Here is a 16,897-nt window from a genome sequence, read left to right on the forward strand (position 1 = left end):
TGCACTGGAGCTCGGTAAAAGCTACAGGGTAACTAAATTGCGGCTGAAAGTGTTCCAGAGTCAATAAGCGAGAGACACAGAGAAAGTCTCCACCTTAACTCTGGCCTCTGGCTCTCCTTTCGGTAATTACGTAAATGTCAGCAGCCTCCCCCCGTGCCCCCCTCGGGTGGTTATGCAATACCCAGCGCCTATATCTACTGTACCACACAGCTCCCATAGGGCGGGGGAAGTGTTAAGGGAGGAGGAAAGGGGGTTCAATTCAAGTCTGGTTCTGCCCTAATACTCCCCTCTGGGAGGCCGCCATTGGCTGCACCCCGAGAGCGCTGAGCTCTGATTGGGGGCGGGCCGCTGCCAGTCACAGCAAAGGCTGGCATGAGGACTGTGCGTTGTGAGGAGTGTACAGGACTGACCTACTAACACAGATCCCTCTCCAACGGCAGCACCACCAGCAGACACGTTCGCTCCCTCGCGGAGATAGAAGCTGCTCCACTCCCAGGACTGGTGCAAGGGGCTTCGCAGCCACTGGCTCCGAGTTCTCTCGGCCCGCTCCCCACAGCGATCGGGAGAAGAACAGAGGCAAATGCAGCGGTTTGCTGGAAGGATACCGCTTATTTCATTCTGCTAGTGGCGATTATGAAGGTATGGTAACATTGTAATGGCTTGTTGTAGTCTACACTGGATCCTTCGGTGTGGTGCTCCCCTACCTTGTCTTACACACTTATCGGGGTGTGTGTAAATCTCTCTCTCCATGGCTCCATGTAGCTGGATATAGAGGCTTGTAGGCTATGTATATGTATGTGTATTTGTGTGTGTATATATATAAAAACTTTTGCTAGCATGTCAGTACTGGGACTCGCCACCTTAAGGTGGCCGCTTTGATTGCAGCGCCCTCTCGACAGCACGTAGACTTGGAGCTGCTGCTGCTTGTTTGCTGGCTTTGGATACGTTGTTGTTGCATAATATATCTCCTTGTTTGAGGAAAATTGATGTTTTCGTAGAGAAAAGCGCCAGGGAGGTTTGATCTGACGCTGATCCATCTCACTCTGGGTGGAGAAAGGGTACGTTTGGGGGAGTGGGGAAATAGCTGATTAAAAATACTGGTTTTGCCTGCTAAAAGGAGGTTAGTTGAAGGAATAAGCAGGAGAAGGAATTTAGAAAATGCCTGTTTAAACATTTAGCTGTTTTAGATTTTAAAAACAACAAACCTCAGACCCTTTTTGTCATCTGACTGTAACAAGCCCGAGGGAAGGTTTGTAGGTCTTGTTCTTTCGCATATTGCATAATCTGTTCACTGTGTACTGGCAAGCATTTGGATGTGATGTGTTCTTTGCGTGTGAAATACTTTTGATAATTTTGGTGCAGATTTAGGGAATTAGATCATTAAATGCACCGTTTTTTGTGTATTTCACACCAAATAAGGAGTTTTTATGTCGATTGTCAGTGACTGTCGGAGAGTTTACATTTTCTCTTTGCGCTCAGGGATCTTGTTTTTATACACGGAAAAGAGTACATGCAGTTCTCTTATATTAGTTTGTATTTGTGCCGTTTCCCTCACTTTGTTCACTGGTTTTCAGACACTGCAATACTGATCATTTAATAGTTCTTGGAAATGTTGCATTATGTAACCACAGAATTTGCTGGCAGTGTGGGTAGGAAGAGGGAGCTAATTACGCGATTTTGTAATCTCGATACAAAGAAACTAGGACAACATCAAGCTAAAAAATGCACGGTAACAGATTTTTTTAAAAAGTGTGTTTAACAAGGAAAGTAGTCAAATGGTAAGTAGGGAGGTAACTCGTGGCTGCTGAATGTGGTATACACCCTTGTAATGAAATTTGTGTTAATCTATATTTAGCCCTATCATATTTTAGCAATTGCGACTTCGTGTGCTATTTCGGTCTTTTCTCCAGAGTTGGGCAAATAGACGTTCAAGGCCATTTGGCTGAATTTTAACCCCACGTCTTGATAAGACTGTATTTTAGGAAGGTATTTCTCCTAGACGCTAAGCATTTTGCTAGGCATTGGCTTTAATTTTTAAAAAAAAATATTAAAGAGATTGATACAAATTTTAGATCAAGCCAACAGCACCGAAGAAGCAAGATAGTCTGTCACCTCCCTTCATGATCATAATGAACCCTGACGAAGTAAAACGGGGGGAGGGATGTAAAAGGGTATCCCATTCACATTAAATATTGGTGTTTTAGAATGTAACATGAGAAAAGCTGATGTAGGTTAGCATTACATTTTATATAAAACGAGTTTTTGATTATCCTCTGCCTGTGATCACAATAAAATGCACACAGTCGTAGCTTAGAATAATGATGATGATGCTTAATGAGAAAATAAGAATCTTTCCCTTATATGTGAAAAACAATTAATGGCCCCGGTCCTGCATTCCTTGTGGAGCCAGAACTGCCACTGGTTTCAGTGGCTGAAGCCGGGGATGCAATTCGGGGGCAGGGTCTTTACATGCGCCCTTATTGAGAAGCCTGGACTCCTTTCTTAGATGAATTAAGTAAGTAGGATAATTAAGGAGGTCAAGCTCTTTCCAGGAACCGAAGCTGGTTTTAGCCACGGCCCCTAGTTGACAGTGTTTATTGTTGTTGCACATTATTCCCTGCGGCCCATGTGGGGTCAGTGTAGCTGGTGCATAGGTAGGCGGGTGGATGTATATTTTGTGGGGGGGAGGGTAGGGCTAAGGGCCGTGGGCTTAGTCCATTGGGCGGGAGTGCTAGTGCAGATCGGAGGACCTCCTACTGCCTGGGGGAGAGCAGGAGCCCCTTCCCAGGGTAGCTGTCTTACCCGGGGCGGGGTGTGCACAGGGAGGGGCCGCAGAACTGGGCGTTGGTTATTGTGACTGGGGAGGCGGATGTCGCTGCTCCTGCTCCGCATTCCTTTGTTCTGGAGCTGGGGGCGGAGGGGAGGCAGCCCTGAGCCCCGGGGAAGGCGGGAGGAGGCGAGTGCTTGGGGAGGGCAGCCTGGGCTGAGCGCGAGCGTTAAGGAAAGCGGAGTAAATAAGGCAAGATAATAATAGTCGGTTGTTTTGTACTGACAGGGAGCGAGCGAGGGAAAAACAGGCTCGGCAGAGGGAGGGATGCGTCTCCAGTCACGTAGTGTGTGTACTCGCTGTTCATTAACACGGAGCCGATGGGGGGAGGGAAAGGAAGCGTCTCTCCTTCTGTGCTGAGAATGGAAATATGTTAAGCAATTCAGCCTGCTCCCACGTTCTCTCCTGCACCAACCAGAGCGCCCTGCTTCAGCAGCCTTTGTGCCTAGGCTTGGCAGCCACGCGTACAATATTGGGCTTTCTAGGGCCGCTTGCATAGTTTAATCGCCTGCTCATGTCTTTGAATTTTATACAGCGAGAGAATTTTACTTCTCTTGGACGTTAGAGACGAGCACGCTACAGAGCAGAACTGTGCCCCCCGCCCCCGCCTTGCTGTCCTGAGTCTGGTAATAACAATTAGAACTTCACTTGTTCCAAGCACAACATTATTAAGTAATTTACTCTTACAACACCGTGTGCTGAAGGTGAGACATTCGAATGCATCCTGTATTAAGATCCTCATTTTATAGAAGTGGAAGCAGACACAGCCATGGAAATGGTTATTATTTAAGTGGGTTTATGCCTTTTGCTGAATTTGACTCAAAACAATGTGACAATATATCTATTTGGAGCAATGGATAAATATGTTATGGTCAAAAAATATAATGTGATTATTCCTTATCCTTTCAGCTTTAATTATCAAATTCAAGTATATTATCTCCAGTTATCTGTATATAAAATCTATTTTGAATTTACATTGCCCCACTTAGTAATTCATGCAACACAAAGCCTACATTAAAATAATGCTAGGGGCATTATTCTTATTGTCCTCAGTCAAAACATTGACTTCAGCAGGAATTGTCACTGAATAAGGTCTGCAGGTTTGTCCCAAGACATGATTTGAGCCAGCAAAATCAAGGAACACCGAGTAATGCTCCTTCACATTATTGGCACTAGCAGAAACTACTGTAAAAGTTGTCACGTTATAGATATCTTTATTTGACTGTTAATGTGTTAACATTTTTCAGAATTATCTGTCTTCACTTTCCATTTTTAGTTATCTTCTCTTTTAGCTTGTCTTATTCTCTAAAGAATTGTTAACTAGTGTTCAAAATATCCAGCTTCGTGGATTTGCCCTCAAAGCTTCACATTTCTGTTGGAATTGATTTTCTAAGGAAATGATTTAAAAGGTGTCAAAAAGTTTACAGACTTCCCACAAGCAATATGAACTTACATGACCTCCCCACAGCTTATCTTAGTCTATGGAGAAACAGTATTTTTTATACTTTGGCTGAAAATTGTGGAACACGCAGATATTGTTTTTGCTGATTATAGCATGAGTGTATAGTCAACAAATATATCAATCACTGTTCTACCTGTTCAAGCACTTGTCTTTTTTATTTCAAGATATCTTTTGCTCTTTTTAAGCTGACTTGCTTGCAGATGGTTATGCAAACATTTATGCAGTTTGTTTTTCCAGACAGCAACCTTGTTACCATATTTTTCTGAGCTGCAGTTATAACATCACTGTGATGCAATAACTTGAACAATAAAATCCTTTGTTTGAGTCTTACTACACACAGTTAAGCAATGTGTCTGAGTCATCAGCTTAATAGATTCTTCCAGGTGACCTTGCCATGATAATTACAGCCAGTTATGAGATATAAATGTGCTTAGGATATGTAATAAAAAAAGATGCAAATATATGGCCAAATCCTGTGGTCCCTTCCCAAGGAAAATATCAGTTGATTTAGATGTTAAACTATTTTTCAGAGTTAAAAACCCATTTAGTTAAACATTTTCATTGAAATATTTGTAATTTAAAACTGATAGTGGTGGGGTGAGCTTAACTGTCAAAAATAAGAACTTGAAAAATGAAGACATATTGAATTTGGTTCAAAATGTAATAGAAACAACGCCTTTGAAAACTCCTTCTTTGTTTCTCTGTTTTTAAAAAAGTGTGCCTGAAATTTATTAGCATTAATATATTGTTTGATATCCTGTGTTTTTTCCTTTCTAACTTACACTTGAGTTGGTGCTTGTCCAAATTAGCATAACATAGGAATACTAAAAGACTTTGTAAATTCTGAGCATTGATATTACATAAGAGATTTTCTTTTTGATTGGAAAGAAATACCTTTTTTTACAACTTTTTTTAGTTTTCTCTGAAGTGAACTTACAGTATAAAAATAGGAACAATGATTTGTCTGTAGGAAATCATATAATTTGATTATGGAGTGTAAATACTGTTATAAGAAGACTAAGTTCATATTTTTAGCATATATTGTTTATTATTAACACATGCTTAGATTATTCTATTTTGTGTTTGTTGATAATATGTTTTGTCAAGGAAGCCCACGTTCATCAGAGCATAGACTCTTCATTGTTTTAACAAGTTTAGGAAGAAATTTTCGTATCTCAGTGGTTGTAAATAGAAGATTAAATATAACATTCTTTTAAAGCTTTCACTCCTTGTCATTCTGTGCTGGAATATTTTCTGGGGTTTTTTTTTTTGGCATGTATCCTGTTTTAGTTACCATATCTTGCAGGGTTATCATACAGCTTTGACTCAGTTTTCTGTTCTGTCGCTGAGTTTGTTGATAAGAGTTTCTGACTGAATGACCAAATTCAGCCTCCCATGGAGTTTGCATCACAAGCAGCCACTGCAACTGGCTCTGTGGGTATGGACCCACCCGTACATTTTCATGGAGCCGAAGCAAAGTCCATGGTTTTGTATGGACACAGTGGTCCATGCATGTGGATCATCTTGCAGGATTGGGGCCTGCATATATTGCTATTTCTGTTTCATTTGTAGTGTGTGTTAGAAATTATTACATATATTGTCTGTCACATCATGATGTTTCACATTTTTGTACATCATTTCTTATGTCAGAGATATAGGGCCAAATCCTCAGCTGATGTACATTGACATAGTACCATTGCCTTCAATAGAACAACACTAGTTTACACCAGCTGAGGATCTGGCTCATATTTTGAATTGGTGAAAATACAATACAATTAATATATAAGAATGTTATTTGTTTTAGGTATAATGGAAACAACATTCCATAATCATTTTTGTATTTTTGTCTGAGGGCCTTTGTTTGAGGGGAAAACAAAACAAAAGAATATTTTGAGTGTTTGAAATTAGCGAGGCTGTGATTTTGTTTTTGGAAACCTTTTAATATGAAAATAGTCTTGTATAATCTAAAATGTTTATTATGAAACAGCTAGTGACATAAAAAAAAAACTTCCTGTTATATTCTTCATAATTTTAAGAATTATTTTAGCTCAGTTTAATATTTTTTATAATAACCCATTAGAACCATAACAGTGAAATTTGTTTCTTTACCCGAGTGTGTCTTTCTGTGCACCTTTGCACTACCAGCTTGTCATTAAGATTGCTCCATAGTACTCTAAATTAATGACACAGATTTTTCTAGAACAAAGCACCTAAGCATTTGTTTTGGAAAAATAATAATAATAAAAAATCAATAGAGAATTACACAGGCTTTCCAAACTAATAGGAAGAAAATGTAGGTCAACTAACCTTGACTGACCTTTTGAGCAACAGCTATTTTTAACACACATTTAGTTCTCTCCAGATAATTTTATTTGCATAATTTGTGTTATTAACCTTTGAGAAGCAAACTGTACTTTAATGAGTTAATCTGTAATTATTAAGATAAACAGTAACAGAAGTGTTTCCTAACAATGAAGGCCTTTCATAAGACTTCAGTCTTCTGGGTACAGCTTCAAGTTTGACAATATGGAAGTACTATAGTATTTCAATTACCTTGATAAGCTTTCCTGTATTTGTGTGACTGTGGAGAATCTAATAACTTAATGATTCTCTTACATTCACATCAAGTGTATCAAGTAGATTCCTCTTTTTATTACTTTTAAAAAAGTAAAATAAGTTTTCTCCAAAAAGTTTCATCTTGTGCGAAAACATCATAATGACTATTACACTGGTCTGTAATTTAATTGTGGGTTGATCCTTCAGTCGTTAAATGCTTAAGGTGCTCATTGATTTGAGAGAGGTGTCTTATGTGCACCGGATTAAAAATAGTAGATAAAATCAGAATTCTAATCCTAATTTTATCATGTTTCCTCTGTAACCTTGAATAGCCACTCAGTCATACCATGTAATCCTGTTCACCAGTGTGCTCCCAGAAAGGCTAAACTTCATCTGATCTAAACTGCATGGGTTGGCTGACCCACAAACCTGCATTAGGGCTGGCATTCTGGATCCACTCAAACCAGTGGCAAAACTCCCATTGATCCTGTGTGAAGCCAGATCTAAGTTCCTTCAAAATAAATGGGATTATTTTGAATGCCTTCAGTGGGGTTTGACTCAGACCATAACGGCCAGATCCGCAGCTGGGGTAAATTGTCATAGCCTCATTAACTTCAGTGTGTCACTTCAATGGAAATATGACAGTTTACATAAGGTGAAGATCTGTGCCCAGAGTAGTAGAAATTCATGGCACTACATTTGCCTATGATGTGCAAGAAGTAGTTGTAGACAGACTCTAAATTGTGGAAGAGATTTGGTTCCTCCGACTCACCTGTTAAATTAGGTTACATCTACGCTACAAGCTAGGGCTGTGATTTCCCCCTGCTTGAGTGCATATACTTGGGCTAACTCTGCTTGAGCTAGCATGAGTACAAATAGCCGTGTAGCATGGGCGGCATCAGTGGAGGCATAGCTGAGCTGAGTCAAGTACATATTCACCAGGTTCAGGCATATTCATACTCAGCATGGCTCTGCCGTGCCACTGCTGTCATTACCTGTGCTACCACTGCTATTTATATTTGTGCTACCTCTGTGAGAGCTGGCATGAGTATGGGTGCAAGAACAGGAGAATCACATCCCTAGCTCTTAGTTTAGATGTAGTATTTGGCTGCATGCTCACTTTCAAAATTGCACCCTCAGTTTCCCCAGCTGGAAAATGAGGATGAGAATACATCTTCACCTTATTAAGGTGTTGGGGTCAGTTTGTCAGCAAATATTTGTAAAGTGCTTTGAAGATGAAAAATAGTAAATATATTCATAATTTTTTAGAATTGTTGAGTGCAAAATGGTTGTTGGGTTGGGTGCCTATAAATGCCAGTGTTTCTGGTTCGTGAAGAGAGTTTAGTTAAGTTGCTCTGTGACAGGATGCTAACGATAACATATCCAATGATAACTATGCAAAACATTGAAAACAACAATTGGAAATCTAAATATATATACTTAAATTTAGTTTGCTTGGTTGGTTGGTTAGGCAAATTGTTTATATTATACTTGACAGTGTTTATTTAAATAGGTGCTGAGAAGTCACAGTGGCAGAATATGTGGTTCTCACTTTAGAAAGATTAGAAATGAATATTTTGCAGTGGTCTTGAAACTGTATTTCATTTAGTCCAGTGCAATCATCACCAGAATGTTAAGGGAACAGAAATAATTACCAAGGCTGCTGGGTGTGGGAGGGGGAGGGGAAAGTTTCTCCCAATCACCCCCAAAATGATGGAGGGGCAACTGGGCCAAGTTTGAATGAGAGGTGTTGGATCTGGGGTGCAGGTTTGGGGCCACCATCAGTAGTGCGGGGAGTGACTTGCTGGGCCCACCATCACCGCCACTGACATCATCATACTGGGCCCAAGGCCACCCACCAGGCCAAAAGCCTGGAGGTAGGAGTGGAATTAGGGATACCACTCCCACCAGTAGTAGGGCTGGAACTCAGGGAGAGGCAGGACTGGGAGCAGCTCCCTGGTTTCACACAGGGCAGAGCCCCTCCCCCCAGCTCCATAGGGAGGGCAGTGATCCCACAAGCCTGGGGCCTCTCTGTCCCCCATGCCCTCTCCTCTTCTTAAATTCTTTTGTTTCCATGATAATTTTCTGGGGAGGAGGGGGAGGGAGAGAGGAAGGCTCTGTTTCAGATTTTGGTTTAAGGTCCTCAAAATCAACTGTACAGAGTTGCATAAAACATTTTTGAAGAATTTAATCACAGATATAATGCAAATTATTTTTGATAAATATAGAATCATTATTTGCTAAGGAACATAAATCTTGTTCAATGAAACGTTATGGGTCATATTTTGGCTTGGGAAACGCACGTGTATGTGGGAACAACATGTGCGTATTCCAACACACAGTTGACCTACGTGATTACATTGGAAAGAACAAAGAGAGTTAAAGTTATGGTCCAGTCCTATCACACTTTTGCTCATTTAAGTATATAATATGAACATGCGAGTAAAAGCTGCATGGTCAGGACCTTTTTATAATATCTTGAGACTATCTCTATGCTTCAATATTTTAAAATCCATGCATAAATTAACATCTCATGGCTTCCATGTACATCATTTCTTGTTTCATTAGTATGAATTTTATAGACCAGTCATATTAGCTCTTGAATCTGAGGTTGGACTCTGCTCCTATTGTAGTCAATGGCAAAATTGCAGTGGAGCAGGATTGGGTCTGTAATTAAGTTAAGAGGGTTGAGTGCTATTACATTGTTGAATTGGCACTCGATGCCATTAACGTCAACCAACCCAATAAATAATTAAATAAATAAAAACCTTCAGCAGTGACTAATGTACAGCAGTATTAAATGTTGGTTTTAGAATACTTTATGAGGGAGTGATAAAGTAATTGCAAAATTAATCATAAGGGAAAATATTGGAATTTGAAATGTAGTCAGAGGAATCATTACAGTTCATTAGTTTATGTGTAACTACTCATGTTTTCCAGTGGAATTATAAAATACAATTGAAGTGAAATGGCTGTTTTTATTGAAGGCATTTTGCCATTATCATCAGATGGAATTTAATTTGTTTACAGACTCTGTACTGAGCTGATCCACAAGGAAAACCATTAACAGACAAGGGGTTTTAGTTCTCTGTTTGTATAACTGCGGTTTTCATTAAGATGATACAAATGTTCAAGGAAGACACTGATAGAACTAATAATTTGCTGGTGCTTTAATGATTTACCAAAAGCATAATGTCAAAGCTTTTGACATAAGTGGCAATTATGTAAGGTTGACATAAAAATCATCGGCCAAATTTAGACCTTATGCACGTCTCACGTGGATACAAGCAAGGCACGCATATGAATGTTGCCTGCAAAGCACTGTTGTTCTGAACACAAACTTAGATGAGCTATAGACTCCTGTACAATCCCTCCTTCATTCAGGTTATTCATACTAAGGGCACCAGTAATATGCACAAGATGGAGCGTGGCCAAAACAGGAGATACGTTTGCTGAAACAATCAGACCATGCCTCCTTGGAATGCCCCAATTTGCAGAAGTTCTGTGGCTCATGAACTCTTCAGTAAGCAAAATATTACAGCCCATCCTGGTTGTATTTTTTGGCTTAAGTGCAACCTTAGGCCTGAATATTTCCCTGGGAAACTACATATGAATTTAGAATCACTGCATACTCAAAACTCGCAGTGACTGAGAGACGATTGGTGGTAAAGAACTGAATTCTGAGTATTCGGTGTTTGGATGGGTTTGTAATAATTCTGATCCTACCAGTTATCTGTCTGTTATTATTTTTATTACTATTAGTATTGATTTATTATTATTGTTCCTAATTATATGTATAATGGTAGTGCCCCAAAGCTTCATTCAGGATGGACTGCGGTCTCATGCTGAATGCTGTACAAAAACATACAAAGACATGGTCCTTGCCTTGAAACACAATCTAATTGAAAGACAAAATACCACACTCCCACAGTAGGAAAGAAAGAGGGAGGGAAGATGAGAATAATTGTAATAAGATCATTTTGCTACTTAAGCTGGCTTGTGTATAGCTTGAAAATTCCAAATAATGTAAATATTTTTAAAATATGTACAAATAACTATTTATCATCAAATCTCTATCACTGCTGAGTATTTATTTTCAATAAGTAATAACTTTAAAAAGACCTTGACGTTCCAACCTGTACAGCACAGCACATAAATGTATAGAATATTAGCTTGTGTGTATATAAGTATCCCCTCTTCTAGGACTATCAATATCTCGTATCTGATTTTGATTTCAGTTATCTATTACATTTTATATTTTACTCAAATCTCTGTGTCATTAGGAGCTGATCCAGCTCCCATTGAAGGCCCACTGTGTATCCCACTGACTTCAGTAAGAATTGGATCAGAGTCTTAAAGAGTAAATACATAACTTCTGGTAGAGATATGTTTTCATTGATATTTGATAGAAAAGGTGTACTGTTTCACATTATGTACTTTAGAAAGTGGATACATTTCCTCATTGGAAAGCCAAAAATTATTTAATGACTTGAATAAATGTGATTGCCAGTATACATAATGTACCAAGATAGTTACTGGTCAGTATTCTTTTGATCCAGTAATCCCAGTGCTGCAGAATAATGTAAATATAACCTGTGCATTGTATTTTACATGACATAAGTCAAAGGATGAACATTCTGGAAATTACTTCAATTTCCAGTTGACCAGATTGATTATATTTTTTGTTACTGTAGCACAACATTGTGATGCATTTACACATTTTACCTGTATTGCAAGTGTTCTGACTCATTTAAATAAATGTACATTAGAATTCATATGTTCAACAGTGAATTTTTAACAGTATTATACTGCATTCGGTTAATACCAATGCTAAAATATACCATTGTAAGAAGTAGAATTGCTGTAATGGTACTTCAGGAAAACAAACTATAGTGGATTTTATATGAAGTTGTGGGGATATATGGTGGGGATTTTCTTTCTTTAAAGACCTGATGCAAAGCATGTTTAACTTAATGTAATGACTCCCATTGACTTCACCATGGGCTTTAGATCAGGCCTAATTGTGTAGTTATTTGTATATTAGTTACATTTCTGCTTTGCAAGCACAGTAATTTGTGGTGCTGCTGTTACTGTAAGTAGTTAATGTTGTCTATGGAGTGGTTAGCTCTTGACTTCATTTCCCATTAAGGTTGCATTACGAAAGACAAATAGTTATAAGCCAGTAATTAACCATGGATTTTAGGAAAGTCTGCTTAGCTGTTCTATTAAATGTGTTAATTTTTCATGACAGAGGAGTTGGCATGGTTTGATGAAACAGAACCCAGCTTGAAACCCAAGTCTTTATGATCCCTGATTAATTGTTATTACATTACTTACTTCACTTTGTCTGCTGGAAAAGACAAGAGAAACTGGCAGCATACAATTCATTTATTCTTTTGTAACTTTCCCAGCTGATAAAGTTAAAATTAGTTTCATTAGTCATTGTAAACACATGCCCAATAAGTAGTGACATTAAGCTAAAGTCACTGGTATATTTATTTTTTAAATATACAGGCAGCATACAGAGTCATTGCTATGTGGATAGTCAGTTGTGTAAAAGCAGTTGTCCTGCTAAATTTATTTTATTGGGAACATGATTAACCATGGAAAATTTGGTATGGAGGGGAACTATGTCTAGGATCAAAAAGAAATTTTGTTATGAGAACAAAGTATTTTTGTACTCATATGAATTAAATAATACAAAATGCTAATTTAAATGCTAAGTCAAATTTTAATGACAAAATGTCTGGAGTTAAAGGTTAAGCTAGTTTTCTTTAGTTGATGATCCCATTTCAGATTTAAACTTCTTTTCTAATTTGTGCAGTGTTTTGCTGCAGTTGTGCATCCTTAAATGTTACTAAATTGTACTGTGGTATAGTAAAAACATTTTTCAAATGAGAATTATGTTGGTAAATGTTGTCATCCTAATTTAGAGTAAATACATAACTGATGCATCTGAAGAAGTGGGTATTCACCCACGAAAGCTCATGCTCCAAAACGTCTGTTAGTCTATAAGGTGCCACAGGATTCTTTGCTGCTTTTATAGATCCAGACTAACACAGCTACCCCTCTGATACTTGACATCCTAATGTAATTTCACTAATTACTCAATAGTTTTTTCTTTTAGATATGAGAGATCAACCTTATGTAATATAATTTTTTTTCTTGGTCGTTGATTTTTGAAAAAGAGTGACATATTTGTCAGATTTATATAACTTGTGCTTAATCTAAATTATATTGATATGACCAGGCAAAAGGGGGTCTTAAATGTCATGTGATCTCTATACTAAATATAAAAATCATATATGTTTTAAAAGTTAATTATTTTTATGTGCTGTATAGCTGAAATGTGTTCTGTCATTATTTTAAGGCAATGAAAAAAGCATTCTAACTTCTTTAAATCAGCCTGGGTTATTTTTAATCTGTAATGCACCCAAATATATAACATTTCTAAATCACAAGCCACAGCTGCTTTTGGAAGAGATATCTTTATATGGAGGGATAAGATTTTTTCCAGTGCTGCTAATCAACATGTCTAGTCATCTGTTAGTGTAGAGGCTTAAGTTGGTCAAGGATGTAATGGAAAGTTCTATGACAACTTTATTGTCGAATCAAAAACAAATGTTATTTTTACTGCTTTTCTTTGGATCATACTTTACTTGTTTTAAAAACGGGAACCTTATTTTTGATTTGTTTAATTGCATGGAGGAGAGAGAAAAGCTGCTAGCTGATTACATAAAGTGAACTGGATCATTGTAAGTGTTGAGCTTCTTTTGTAGTCTAGCAGGTTTAATCTATCAATCATTATTCTAAATTATGTATTTTGAAAGTAGCATTTTAAAGCAGAAAATCAGCAATAACCAAATAATAATTGGTGTTTTTTATTTATTACAGATTACTTAGAAGGTTCCCATTACGTCTGTCAAGAAGTAAACTGGATCTGAACATTCTTCTGTTTGATAATATGAAACAAAAGGAATAATGCATATGGATTTAAAAGTACTGTATTTATTAGGTAGTTATTATTTGAGAAGCACTGGGAAAACAGCTCACTCTGTTACTCATCATAGATCTACTAAAAATTGTTTCTGATGCAGCTTAGAAAAATGCAGACCATTAAAAAGGAACAGGCACCTGTTGACACAAGTAGCAATGTGGACAAAATTATGGTACTTAATTCTACTTTAGCAGAAGTGTCTGAAGACTTGGCTACAAATGAAGACATACTACTTAATGAAGGAAATAGTGGAAAAAACAAATCATCATCATGTCGGAGAAAGCGGGAATTCATTCCAGATGAAAAGAAAGATGCTATGTATTGGGAAAAAAGACGAAAAAATAACGAAGCTGCCAAAAGATCTCGTGAAAAACGACGACTGAATGACCTTGTCTTAGAGAACAAACTAATTGCATTAGGAGAGGAGAATGCCACGTTAAAGGCTGAGCTGCTTTCATTGAAGCTAAAGTTTGGTTTAATTAGCTCTGCAGCATATGCTCAAGAGATACAGAAGCTCAGTAATTCAACAGCTGTGTATTTCCAGGACTATCAAACTTCCAAATCAAATATTAACTCATTTGTGGATGAACATGAACCATCTATGGTGGGTAGTAGTTGTATTTCTGTCATCAAACACTCTCCACAAAGCTCTTTATCTGATGTGTCTGAAGTATCTTCAGTAGAGCATATTCAAGCAAGTCCTATACAGAACAATTGCAGAAGTCCTGAAAATAAGTTTCAAATTATAAAGCAGGAGCCCATGGAATTGGAGAACTATGCAAGAGAGTCAAGAGATGATAGAGGCTCCTATGCAGCATCCATGTTTCCAAACTACATAGTAAATACCTTTAATGGATACTCACATTCCCCTCCTCTGCTGCAAGTTAATAGGTCCTCCAGTAATTCTCCAAGAACTTCAGAAGCTGATGATGTGGTCATAGGAAAGTCATCTGATGGAGAAGATGAACAGCAGGTCCCTAAAGGTCCAATTCATTCCCCAGTTGAACTTAAAAATGTTCATGCAACAGTTAAAGTTCCAGAGGTGAACTCTTCTGCACTGCCTCACAAGCTTCGAATTAAGGCCAAAGCCATGCAAATCAAAGTGGAAGCAATGGATAATGACTATGATGCCACACAGAAACTATCATCACCAGTTGACATGACATCTAAAAGACATTTTGAGATTGAAAAGCACAATGCACAAAAATTGGTACATTCTTCTCACACTCCTTTCTCTGTTCAAGTGACTAATATCCAAGACTGGTCTCTCAAACCAGAACATTGGCACCCAAAGGAACTCAATGTAAAAATTCAGAGTGGTTGCAAAACTGGAGTTGTTGAAATTAAAGACAGTGTCTACAAAGTATCTGAGTCAGAAAACTTGTATTTGAAGCAGGGCATAGCAAACTTATCTGCAGAGGTTGCTTCACTTAAAAGACTTATAACTACACAACAAATCTCTGCTTCAGACTCTGGTTAAGTTACTACTGATTAAAGGCTTATTGTTTTAAAGGATGTCATTTGCAGTAGATCAATATGTTTTGTATTATGCTGAATTTTCACTGGACTTGTGATGTCAGTTCACTGTAATGTTCATATAATGTCTGATTGATGGTGTCTTTTTGTGCACAAATTATTATGAAGACTAGGTTGTGTTATGATCACTATGCCTTGTGTATAGTCAAGTAGCCTGTATGGGGGCTGTATATAGTGAACCTTTTCTTTTTCTTGTTGTTGTTGTTCTATTATAAAGTGTGCAAGTTACCAGTTACAATAAAATATTGGTGACAAACACAGAACATCTACTCCAGGTCAATTGATTTCTATAAACATGTAAATATTTTGTTAATTATCAAATAAGTCTTCCAAAATGTATTTCAGTTCACCCATATTCTTGAGGTTTACAGCCTAAATAAACCAAATTGAAATTTATGACATACCTGCTTGAAAAAATCCTCGGTCACGTTTTTTTCTTACTGCCCTTTTGTAAGAGAATAGAAACTGGCTTGATGTATTAAGAGATGTAAATATGAAGATTAAGCTTTCTTGCCTTATTTATTACAGTAGATATACCAAAACAATAATATTAAGGAAAATTTTCTACTGTTGTCTCAAATGAAAGAATATCTGGCTTTCAGTGCAGCTTATTGAGACGGATACTTAGGCATTTATCTTGTATAGCTTGATTCTCCATATAAAATTAAGATTGTGGATCTTTGTAATTTGCAAAATCATGAAGCTGGAATAATAGGTAAATCCAGCTGCAGCCCCTCTGCCCTTAATCAGTGTTCCAGGCCTGAAATACAGTGGATCTGCTCATTTCCACTGTGTAGGTGCATCATTTCCACTGTGTAGGTGTGGAGTAGGCTATCTACAGACAGGCCATGCAAAAGGACTGCATCTCCTGGATGTAGTAGTTCTCTCCATAGCAATATGGTGGAGAATTGTGGCTTGGCTAGGGATATCCGCAGGTTAAAAACCCTTACAAAGCAGACTATGGTATCACCAGTGGAGTTGCAGGGTCCCAGCTGACACCTGGGTTCACATACCAAGGCCCAGAACAGTTATAGGAATGAAATAAGGTTTATACAAGATCCCCAGAAGTGATTAGCTCTAGATCTGGATGAAAAAGATGCGAGAAAGTTCTAAAACAAATGTAATTTCCATTTTTTGTCAAAAAACATTCTGTTGAAATTTTCTCATCCGCTTTAGTGAGCTGACAACAAATGTCCTTGGATGTTGTATTAAGCGTTTTAAGTGTAAAGAAGACAAAATACAGAGATTCAAATCTTCTGTGCAGTTCAGCTCATCTTGATCTTTGCTCAGGCAACAAGTGTTTAACACTGTGTTTGGCTGGGCTAGAGTCAGTACTTTTTTTCTCTTTGTGAGGAGCCATTAGGGCATGAAGACTTCCTGCTAAATCATACTCCTATCACTTTGGCTGGCCAAATTCTCACATTTTTAAATATTAAATCATTTTTAAAATAGTATCTGCGTTTGGCAGGGTTCTTTTTCTAGACAATTTGCCATCATTTAAAAAATAATAATAAACATC

The 16,897-nt window shown here is 37.8% G+C and overlaps 1 protein-coding gene across 3 annotated transcripts; it reads left to right on the top strand.

Moving 5' to 3' along the window:
* Positions 1 to 424: 424 nt before the first annotated feature.
* NFIL3 (nuclear factor, interleukin 3 regulated) lies at positions 425 to 15,641 on the top strand. Of its 3 annotated transcripts, none has more exons than XM_050945884.1 (2): positions 425 to 639; positions 13,740 to 15,641. In XM_050945884.1, the coding sequence occupies exon 2, from the start codon at positions 13,937 to 13,939 to the stop codon at positions 15,320 to 15,322; it is 1,386 nt and encodes a 461-aa protein (XP_050801841.1). In that variant the 5' UTR covers positions 425 to 639; positions 13,740 to 13,936; the 3' UTR covers positions 15,323 to 15,641. The 3 variants fall into 3 exon arrangements, 2 of the variants coding, with proteins under 2 accessions (XP_050801841.1, XP_050801842.1); XR_007773394.1 differs by lacking the exon at positions 13,740 to 15,641 and adding an exon at positions 3,056 to 5,635 and having other exon boundaries at positions 526 to 639; XM_050945885.1 differs by lacking the exon at positions 425 to 639 and adding an exon at positions 950 to 1,058.
* Positions 15,642 to 16,897: the final 1,256 nt, after the last annotated feature.

This window comes from Gopherus flavomarginatus, chromosome 3 (genome assembly GCF_025201925.1).
Source record: "Gopherus flavomarginatus isolate rGopFla2 chromosome 3, rGopFla2.mat.asm, whole genome shotgun sequence".
Lineage (NCBI taxonomy): Eukaryota > Metazoa > Chordata > Testudines > Testudinidae > Gopherus > Gopherus flavomarginatus.

Excerpts from the sequence above, each read along its gene's own strand:
- NFIL3 (XM_050945884.1), top strand. The coding sequence starts at position 13,937 with ATGCAGCTTAGAAAAATGCAGACCATTAAAAAGGAACAGGCACCTGTT.